Source organism: Littorina saxatilis, linkage group LG10 (genome assembly GCF_037325665.1).
Source record: "Littorina saxatilis isolate snail1 linkage group LG10, US_GU_Lsax_2.0, whole genome shotgun sequence".
Classification (NCBI taxonomy): Eukaryota; Metazoa; Mollusca; class Gastropoda; order Littorinimorpha; family Littorinidae; genus Littorina; species Littorina saxatilis.
The window spans coordinates 22,879,912-22,891,815 of NC_090254.1; the positions used below are offsets into that span (position 1 = coordinate 22,879,912).

The 11,904-nt window shown below is 39.4% G+C and overlaps 1 protein-coding gene across 1 annotated transcript in view; it reads right to left on the minus strand.

Annotated features, from left to right (window-relative positions):
* The window catches only part of LOC138977813 (uncharacterized), a 16,314-nt gene extending 6,411 nt beyond the window's left edge, over window positions 1-9,903 (minus strand). Inside the window, exons 1-2 of the mRNA XM_070350420.1 lie at window positions 9,668-9,903; window positions 9,004-9,139 (exon numbers count right to left, since the gene is read on the minus strand). Of these exons, the coding sequence (XP_070206521.1) occupies window positions 9,004-9,139; window positions 9,668-9,903 (372 nt within the window). The remainder of the gene's footprint in view (window positions 1-9,003; window positions 9,140-9,667) is intronic.
* Between the last annotated feature and the right edge of the window lie 2,001 nt (window positions 9,904-11,904).

Consider the following 11,904-nt stretch of genomic DNA (forward strand, 5'->3'; position numbering starts at 1 on the left):
GTCATCAAAGACATTTATCGAAAAAATGAAGAAAACATCTGGGGATATCATGCCCAGGAACTCTCATGTAAAATTTCATAAAGATCGGTCTAGTAGTTTACTCTGAATCGCTCTACACACACACACACACACACACACACACATACACCACGACCCTCGTTTCGATTTCCCCCTCTATGTTAAAACATTTAGTCAAAACAAGGGGGCGTGGTTTTCCCACACTTGGACCCGTCAGCCGGTGTCGCGTGCCGCTAGTCCTTTTCACCTGCATGATTGACAGCTGCGCGCTCGGCTGGCGTCGGCATTCTGCGCGGCGACACAGGTGTGCGTTTCAAGTGGCTGGCATGGCCTTCTGGGGCGCTGGAAAGAATGAGTTGCGTTGCGCGATGGAATGTGTGTTACGGGATTCGTGCGACTGCTCACACATGCTTGCATGCATTCACGTACACAACACAAAAAGTGCAGGAAAAAAGTGTGTAGGGCCTACTCAGGTACAGATTGCACATGAGTAAGAACTTTCTATTTCGATTATTGTGGTTGATGTGTGTGTCAATCTGTTTGCTTGTTTCAACGTGTGTGTGTGGTGTGTGTGTGTGTGTGTGTGTATATGTATGTGTGTGTGTGTGTGTGTATATGTATGTGTGTGTGTATGTATGTGTGTGTGTGTGTGTCTATGTCTGTGTGTGACTGTGTTCGTGTGTGTTTGTGTGTGTGATTGTGTGTTCGTGTGTGTGTACGTACGTGCGTGCGTGTATGTGTGTGTGTGGGTGTGGGTAGAACATTAGCCAACAAGATGCTCTGAATCTGTTTTCGTCAGACAGGCAAGAAAGAAAGAAGGTAAACAAGACAAAAAGAAAGAACAAGGTTGTTTTCAAAACATATAAGAAAATTAGACGGAATGCTGAGCAGGAGGTGTGCGGTGTATTTGGTAATCAGAGGAGTCTACTACACAATCATATTCATGTAGTGAATGCAGGGAGAGATTACAACAACAAAAACCAGTCGCGTAAGGCGAAATTACAACATTTAGTCAATCTGTCGAACACACAGAATAAAACTGAACGCCGCACTGCATTTTTTTCACCAAGGCAAAACAGCTTCGTCAATCCACGCGGCAAGGAAGTCGCTCAGTTTTCCCCGTGCAACACGAAGTGAAACTGACATGCAAGAATAGCGAAATAGCGTACTGCAGTAAGCAGGGAAGCGCGCTTTTCTGTATTCTTTTAAACTTTGTAAGATTGTTTCGAATACAACATATTATATTTATATGTTTTTGCAATCAGGAAATGATAAGGAATAAGATGAAATCATTTTTGGATCGATTTCTAAATAATAATCGAAGTACTAATTAATCTATTTTCGTTAATTGTGATCACATTTTAAGAGTAAACATGACATATGTATTTATATTTTTAGATTCAAAATTTGATGGAGAATACGATGCAATCACTTTTAAATCTGTTTGCGAAAAATTGATTTTAATGACAACTTTAATGAGCAAACTCATTAATTAATTTTCAAGCCTCCAAGCTGAAATGCAATACCAAAGTCCGGGCTTCGTCGAACATTACTTGACCAAAATTTAAACCAAATTGGTTGAAAAATGAGAGCGTAACAGTGCCGCCTCAACTTTCAAAAAAATCCGGATAAGACGTCATCAAAGATATTTATCCAAAAACTGAGAGAAAAAAAATCTGGAGATATAATTCTCAAGAACTTTCATGTTAAGTTTCATGAAGATCGGTCCATGGTCCAGTAGTTTCTCAGAATCGCGTTACACACACACACACACACACACACACACACACACACACACACACACACACACACACACACACATACATACATACACCACACCCTCGTCTCGATTGACTAAATATAAAAAGCACGGTTTTGAGTCTCTCAGCAAATTATGAACAAACAAGTCGCGTAAGGCGAAAATACAACATTTAGTCAAGCTGTCGAACTCACAGAATGAAACTGAACGCAATGCGATTTTTCAGCAAGACCGTATATCAGTCCACCGCTCGTGGCAAAGGCAGTGAAATTGACAAGAAGAGCGGGGTAGTAGTTGCGCTGAGAAGGATAGCACGCTTTTCTGTACCTCTCTTCGTTTTAACTTTCTGAGCGTGTTTTTAATCCAAACATATCATATCTATATGTTTTTGGAATCAGGAACCGACAAGGAATAAGATGAAAGTGTTTTCGACAATTTAATTTTGATCATAATTTTTATATTTTTAATTTTCAAAGCTTGTTTTTAATCCAAATATAACATATTTATGTTTTTGGAATCAAAAAATGATGAAGAAAAAGATGAACGTAAATTTATATCGTTTTATAAAAAAATGTTTTTTTTTACAATTTTCAGATTTTTAATGACCAAAGTCATTAATTAATTTTAAGCCACCAAGCTGAAATGCAATACCAAAGTCCGGCCTTTCTCGATGATTGCTTGGCCAAAATTTCAATCAATTTGATTGAAAAATGAGAGTGTGACAGTGCCGCCTCAACTTTTACAAAAAGCCGGATATCGAAAAAAAGAAAAAATGTCTGGGGATATCAATCCCAGGAACTCTCATGTAAACTTTTATAAAGATCGGTCCAGTAGTTTGGTCTGAATCGCTCTACACACACACACGCACAGACACACACACACACACATACACCACGACCCTCGTCTCGATTCCCCCTCTATGTTAAAATATTTAGTCAAAACTTGACTAAATATAAAAAGGAGGAAATTACCAGGACAGAAAATTGGTGGAGGAAAACAATGACAGAACAGTTGGCGGAAGACAAAATGACAGAAATTAGTTGGAAGAAAAAATGACAGAAGTAGATGAAGAAAAAATGAAATAAAGGGGAAAGGGGAAAACACAACAGCAAATTGGTGGAGAGAAAATGACAGAAAATGGGTGCGAGCCGGGTTTCTTATTGTCAAATATACCGGTCTATCATTACACCACCACAGGCAGCTTCGCCACTGAGTCTCCCTTGTGACCGGTATGTTTAAATTTCTCACGCTGAAATATTTGACAGATCAGAAGTGGTGTATTGATTTCATTGTCATATGTTCTGTTTGGAGTAGTAGTGTAATTCAAACATTCCTCGTGAACTGTTGTGTGCTCAGAGTAAACTTATCGTACTGACCCCTGAATTTGATTATGTAAATTAGCTAGCACATGAATACTGAATGTGTACTCTTCTCTGTGACCTATACAACCCCCCCACCTTGAATGATGTCATCGCTCGGAAGTGGAGGTATCTGATTTAAAGATATCGTGGTTATCGATATCAAGGTATACACACGTGTGCTCTTATCAAGAAATCTTAGGCAGTTTTCACAATCCAGCATTGCATTCTGTATGTCGAATATCAAAGGCGCGGTCCTTCTCGTGAAACCAGTTGGGTTTAATTCAAATCCAAAAACAACAAGAAATTCCTCCGAGGTAGGAAAAACACCCCCGTTGGTCAAAGGGAAATAACCATTCTCACTGCCACCAACTGAGAAGGTTATTTCCCTTTGACCATTAATATCTCCCTCTATAAGTCCTTGTAGAATCTTAATCCACCAATAACTCCCTAACCGTGTGTTTGACTGGTCCCAATTTTTGTAAGGACCGTCTCAGGAATGTATAGAACCTGTTCACCAAGTTTGGTGACGATCGGTCCGTTCATTCTTGAGATCTATATGCGAACACAAACAAACAAACACATGGAGCGAATCCTATACACACACCCTATACCGGGGGTGTAAAGAGACTGCCAACGTTCCAAAATTCAGAATCAAAAAACAAGAAAGGTAGGTTGCTGGAACGTTTGTTATTGACAAAACAATACATTCACAAATATATCGACCCAACGGTCTTTTAAGTGCACAGACAAACAATAACGAAAACTTATCTGGCTGATTGTTTCTTCCGCCTGCCACGAAGCCGCAAGCGAATGAATGAACATTCATTATATTTAGTCAAGTTTTGACTAAATATTTTAACATCGAGGGGGAATCGAAACGAGGGTATGGTGTATGTGTGTCTGTGCGTGTGTGTGTGTGTGTAGAGCGATTCAGACTAAACTACTGGACCGATCTTTATGAAATTTGACATGAGAGTTCCTGGGTATGAAATCCCCGAACGTTTTTTTCATTTTTTTGATAAATGTCTTTGATGACGTCATATCCGGCTTTTCGTGAAAGTTGAGGCGGCACTGTCACGCCCTCATTTTTCAACCAAATTGGTTGAAATTTTGGTCAAGTAATCTTCGACGAAGCCCGGGGTTCGGTATTGCATTTCAGCTTGGTGGCTTAAAAATTAATTAATGACTTTGGTCATTAAAAATCGGAAAATTGTAAAAAAAAATAAAAATTTATAAAACGATCCAAATTTACGTTTATCTTATTCTCCATCATTTGCTGATTCCAAAAACATATAAATATGTTATATTCGGATTAAAAACAAGCTCTGAAAATTAAATATATAAAAATTATTATCAAAATTTTTTTTTCGAAATCGTTTTAAAAACACTTTCATCTTATTCCTTGTCGGTTCCTGATTCCAAAAACATATAGATATGATATGTTTGGATTAAAAACACGCTCAGAAAGTTAAAACGAAGAGAGGTACAGAAAAGCGTGCTATGCAGCATAGCGTAACCACTACCCCGCTCTTCTTGTCAATTTCACTGCCTATGCCGTGAGCGGTGGACCACGAGTATACGGTCTTGCTGCGTTGCATTGCGTTCAGTTTCATTCTGTGAGTTCGACAGCTACTTGACTAAATATTGTATTTTCGCCTTACGCGACTTGTTTTAATCTTAATGTGAAAGGTTTCATTCGCTTGCGCCTTCGTGGCAGGCGGAAGAAAAAATCAGCCTGATAAGTTTTTGTTATTCTTTGTCTGTGCACGTTGGGTCGATATATGTGTGAATGTATTGTTTTGTCAATATCAAACGTTCCAGCAACCTACCTTTCTTGGTTTTTTTATTCTAAGGTTTAATTCAATCAAACATCACTCAGCAAACAATTTCACGTTGTATTCACGTTGGCCGGCGAACGTTGGGTTTACGTTGAGTTTCAAAAAATTGTACGTTGTATTCACGTTCTATTTACGTTGGGCAACGTTGTGTTTACGTTGTGTTTCAACGTAAAATTACGTAGATTTGTATGGACGAAATCACGTGGAAATAACGTTTTCACGCATACAATAATACAACAAGAAACAATAGGAACACGAACTCGAGCGAACGCCCTACGCAGTTGGAGAATAACACACTAATGATGTCGGACATAACATTACTTATATACTATAGAACTATCTGGATCAAAATCAGATTCAAAGCAAACCAAGCAAAGAACAAGACAAAACTAGCAGGGGGAAGAAGGGGGGGGAGAGGGGTAAAAAAAGAACGGTAGAGATATGTAAAAAGATGAAAGTAGCAAGCGCTACTGTGAAAACGTTGGCCTCGTGATCGGGAGGTCGTGGGTTCGAACCCCGGCCGGGTCATACCTAAGACTTTAAAATTGGCAACCTAGTGGCTGCTCCGCCTGGCGTCTGGCATTATGGGGTTAGTGCTAGGACTGGTTGGTCCGGTGTCAGAATAATGTGACTGGGTGAGACATGAAGCCTGTGCTGCGACTTCTGTCTTGTGTGTGGCGCACGTTATATGTCAAAGCAGCACCGCCCTGATATGGCCCTTCGTGGTCGGCTGGGCGTTAAGCAAACAAACAAACAAACAAACAAAATACTGTGAAAACTACAGTTCTGCTCACTAACTCAGATCTGTATCAGTCCAGGCTTTTACATAGGATAAATGTATCTCTCTACTTGGACAAATACCAAGAATGTAACTCCTGACTGATTCCTGTGTAGAGTTTGATTTATGTTTGGAATTTACTGACTTTGAAAATTGACACCATTGGCTACCAGTGTCCAACTGGAGGCATGGTAAAATCATGGCCAGAACTGAGATCTTGAGACGAATCGGGGAGGATTATGCCTTTAAGCGGATTCTTTTGCGGTGAATTCTGAAGCCACCTGTAGGTCTCAGGTTGTTTACGACTACAAAAGTGTGAAGCCTGAAGTTTCAGGTTATTTTCGCAACCGTATATAGCCCTTTGTTGACATCAAATAAGATGACGTTCTCTGATAACATGTTTCTCCCTTTTTCAGAACCACGGATACGTCTCCTAGGAAAATCCACATTTACATTTCACATTTCTGGTGATGACTGCAGACTCTATCCCACATTTACATTTCACATTTCTGGAGATGACTGCAGGCCCTATTCCACATTTACATTTCACATTTCTGGTGATGACTGCAGACTCTATTCCACATTTTCATGTCACATTTCTGGTGATGACTGCAGACTCTATTCCACATTTACATTTCACATTTCTGGTGATGACTGCAGACTCTATTCCACATTTACATTTCACATTTCTGGTGATGACTGCAGACTCTATTCCACATTTACATTTCACATTTCTGGTGATGACTGCAGACTCTATTCCACATTTACATTTCACATTTCTGGTGATGACTGCAGACTCTATTCCACATTTAAATTTTTGAAATTTTTGAAGATGATTGCAGACTCTATTCCACATTTACATTTCACATTTCTGGTGATGACTGCAGATTTTATTCCACATGTAGGCTTACATTTCACATTTCTGGTGATGACTGCAGACTCTATTCCACAGTTACATTTCTGGTGATGACTGCAGACTCTATTCCACAGTTACATTTCACATGTCTGGTGATGACTGCAGACTCTATTCCACAGTTACATTTCACATTTCTGGTGATGACTGCAGACTCTATTCCACAGTTGCATTTCTTATTTCTGGTGATGACTGCAGACTCTATTCCAAATTTACATTTCACATGTCTGGTGATGACTGCAGACTCTATTCCACATTTAAATTTTTGACATTTTTGAAGATAACTGCAGACTCTATTCCACATTTACATTTCACACTTCTGGTGATGACTGCAGACTCTATTCCACATTTACATTTCACATTTCTGGAGATGACTGCAGACTGTATTCCACATACTCATTTCACATTTTTGAAGATGACTGCAGACTGTATTCCACATTTACATTTTTGACATTTTTGAAGATGACTGCAGACTCTATTCCACATTTACATTTCACATTTCTGGAGATGACTGCAGACTCTATTTCAGATTTCGACATGCCGATAAAAGTTTGTCAAGCATCACATATACAGGGGATCGTTTGTCGTTGCTGTATATATAATTCTGTGTGAAGCTTGCTCTCGTGCGCGGTGGAATGTGTGGAATGCAGAGTGCAGTGGATGCAATGATATCCATGTGGAAATCTACGATATTGATACAGTGGAAGCCCCCTTTAATGACATAAACAAATTCGGAGAAAACAAGGTCTTAAAAAGGAGGGGGTCTTAAAATGGGGGTAAATTTATAGAGGTTCTGAACAGAAAGTCTGAGACAACAAGGTCTTAAAAGGGAGGAAGTCTTAAATTGGGCGGTCATAAAAAGGGGGGGGGAGCAGTGTAACACGTGTCCACGTAACCCCCGTGACGTTGGGTTAGGCGTTACAAATTGAATGTTTACAGTAACCAAACCTAACCTATTGTTTCCTGCCGACCCAATAACTTTTTTTACACAAAATTTTTTTTTCGGGAAAAAACACACAACTAAACACATATTACGGAGGGAGAACGAAATTATCTCACACTAACTATATTCAAGAATAAGTTATCTACCTACCCTACTTGTTCACACAGGTTACCTTACTCATCACTATTTTGTATACGTGTGTGCCTTAAATGTTTACCTACAATTACAAAGACCACAGAAAAAGAACAAGGTTCTTCTGTTGTTGTTTTGAGTGCATACAATTAACAATAATAATCATCAAATTTAATTCAAAGTTGTCTACACTGCTGCTAAAAACAGGGACGATAACACGCAACGTGGGTTACGGTGCCCCATGTCGCACCAGGGTGTTCCAGCACTGCAGATAATTATGCACATATCATTATGGTATTATATCATTTTGATATTCTGCTAAAAACAGGGATGATAACACGTAACGTGGGTTACGGTGTCCCGTATCGCACCACGGTGTTGCAGCACTGCAGATAATTATGCACATATCAGTTTGGTATTATATCATTTTCATATTATGGCTTTACAGGCACATTTCTCTGCTATGCTCACCAAAGTAAGGATGTACTTTGATTTATAAATCATGTTTACTTCCTGGTTATAAAAAATACATTATGCATGAATTCGCATCGGCAGGCCATTCCAAAAACAGATAACAATGTAGGAATTCATTGAAGATCTAGTACCCAAACTGAAGTATGAAAATGTCACACAACGCGTAGATTGCAATGAAAATGTGTCAAATTTCACGAGGTGATGATCAACACTTGTTTACAGATTAAAGACTTTCACACGTTCTTCGCACATTCTCCGAATTTTCCCATGCAATACATTTCAATACGATCTCCACATAGCAGCACACGGCGTTGCAAAAGGCAACAGTTACTGAATGTTACAAACATCGTTTGGCGAAAAAAAGAGTACAATGCTCGGTATAATACAAACAGTAAAGCAGAAGATTAAAATACAAGAATAACACTACCGTCGCACCTTTCTGAAAGATAATCCAACACTTTTGACACGGCCTTTAATCATTAGGGTTCCAGCGCTCTTGTGTCAGTCGTACAGAATGACGGCGCTGATTGAAAGGGGCTTCTTCGCTTCTTTCCAACACATCTTTCAAGAGCGAAAATTCGTATTGTATTGTGCTGTCCTTGTATCAGTGAGTACAGAATTCTTTTTATTTTTTTTATTTTTTTTTTAACTTTGTTTATCTCATCAGTCACTTTGTTATTTAGATCTCTTCTTTTTCTTGCCTTCTTGTCGATCGTCTTTACACTTTAAGTCCAGCTCTGGATATGAAGCTGGTGGTCTTTTTTTTTTCTTTTTTTTTTTGCAGAGCCTCCATGGGACCATATGCAGCTTGTCTTGGAGGGTCGTCGGCCTGGGCCAAGTCTTTGTCCTTAAGGGCTGGAGGTTTCTGCAATCCTGTGGGATGTGGGCTGCGTTTTGTTTTGCCTCTCCACAGGGGCTCACAACTATAACAATAAAAAGAACAATAAGAAATAACATAACAAGAATTAACAAGAAAAGGGAATGTTCATACGACCCACCTTCGTCAAACGTAATAGTACTCGGGAATTGTATGGAGCTCTAGCTCCATGAACATTGAAGAAAATGATACATTTCTACTAACTGACCGGATCTTTGGAGCTTCAAAAAACATGGAAGAAAATGGAAATTGACCTTGTTTTAACCTGAAAGCGACCCCACTGTGCATGACTTTGAAATGTGACCAGGGTCTACCAAGTTTGTGTCATATCTGAAGGTCAGTAACCGGCCCTGTAAGAGTTTATTTTCTTCATTTTTAGCTTGTTTTCGTTTTTGTTTTGTTGGTTGTTCTTACAGTGAGAAAAAAACTTTCGCTCATCTTAGAAAATAGTCTAGGTACAAGATTGTTCCTGTGTGTTCCGTGCATAGTCAGTGCGCAGTGAGACCACATGCAGGCCCTGATCGTGAAAGTGGTCCCTGTACGTCCTCGCTAACACCACAGGCCAGTTACGTACCGGCGCTGTTCCAACAACGAAGACGACAGCGACGACACGATGGCAGCGACGACGACGGCAATGATGATGATGATAATGATGATGATGTTGATGACGACGACGACGATGATGATGATGATGATGATGATGATGATGATGATGATGATGATGATGATGATGATGATGATGATGATGATGATGATGATGATGATGATGATGACGGTGACGACGACGACAGTAAGGACAGTGTCCCACATTAGCTCACTTCGTCAACAGTCCGCCATTAGTTCTGTCACTTGAACATGTAGATAGTATGGTACACGGATTGGTATCGAATTTCAAAAGGTTAGCATTATTGCTTTTTTCAGTACATTAGTTGCAACAGCTTCATTAGAAATTGAAGCATTCTATTTTAACATTAACACGACGACCATGACAATGTATTAGCAATTTATCAAGCTGTGTCGGATTTTGGCCTAAAACTTCAATACCAATATCTCTCTCACGTTCATGAGAACTTCTGAAAAATGTACAATTCATGACAGACACGACTCTTTCAAGACTGAGTAAGATGTAGTACATAGAACTTAATATACACTGATGGCACCTCACGGCGACCAAAACGCCTTGAGGGCATCGATCATGATCATGTATAGCATTTCTTTCGTTTCCCGAACAAACCGTCCGCTGTCAGTCGAGGTCGCCATCTTTTTGATACACGATTTGAGGTAGGCAACAATAACACAGATAATCTTTCCTCTCTGTGAAAAGGCATCGCTCTCTAGACGAAAACATACAAACATGGCCGGGCTGTTTGTTTTCTTACCAAACAGGACTTCCACGCAGGAGATCTACCTTCGTCGTCGAGTTACCTCCCCTGTCCTTGCGTTTGATTTTGACACTTTTTTCTCGAGAATAAGACGCGTTCTTGAAAGCTACGGTTGACACGAAGACAAAGAAGCAGGCGTCTTGTTTCGTTTACAGTAATAACTTTATTAATGAGGATGATTTTTTTTCTCCGCATGCTACAAATTATAGGGATTTGTACGGAGAATGAAAATGTCTCGCTGGGACGAATTGGAAATATTATCGTGTTGTAATTACAAGCCTAGGGTGACACGAGATTTAGATAGTCTTTTTGTATGTTTGTGTTTTTCTTGTTAAATGCCCCGAGCGAGTTTACACTTTTCGTTTAAATAGGTTGTTGTTGTTTATATATTTAGCTTATGATAAAAGCTACATTTGCTATTTTTGATTTGTTAAACAATCACGTTTGTGCTTCAACCAAACCCTGCGTTTTCTTTCTAAGAAGTCTCCAGTATGTGCTGAATGGGTTTGAAATGAATTGTAATTTGCTTTAAAAAAAGAAGAAAAAAAAAAGAGGTAAAGAAAAATGTTGGCAGCCAGCTGCATATAAGGTATTATCTTACAAACATTTCCAAGCTCACACGCATAGTCAAGTGACTTGCGAACATTTATGCGCATGTGTACGATGCAGCATTTAACTTATTTGTAAACAGTGGTATTTTGTACGTGTTAATGTATCGTTATTCCCATCTAGTAGCGGAAAATGTATATAGTGTCTTGTTACCTGTGTTCAGATACATACATATAATATATATATAAAGCCTAACTGAATTATGTATTGGCCAAAAAACGATTGGAAGAAGTTCACAGATCACAGATGAAGTCCAAAAACGATAATGTAATAGACACTTTTTTGTTAGAACACTAAACACAATTAAAAACAAACAAAAACAAAACAAAACAAAAACAAACCAAAGCACACAAAACACAAACAACAAGAGGCGAAGCCATCAAGGCTCACGTAAGAAATCGACAAACAGTAACACAAACTCAATCACTCCGTCACACATACACACACATACGCACACACACACACACACACACACACACACACACACACACACACACACACACACACACACACACACACAGAAAGAGCATAGGTGAAACTGTGCAAGAAAGCGAGACACTAGATCTAGATCTGTCTGTCTGCATGTAGCCTACTTACAGGGACACGACTGCCAAATAGTCTCGGCCCGCTCAAAATAATAATGACCGAGACTTTCAGTACTTCCTTCGCGTGACGTCTAACCCTCTTACGTCATAATGTGACGTCAATGTAATGTGACGTCTTCAAATGTTAGAGTTTCTACCACAGACATACACACGCACGCACATACGCACGCACGCACAGACAGACAAAGTTATGATCGCATAGGCTACACTTACGT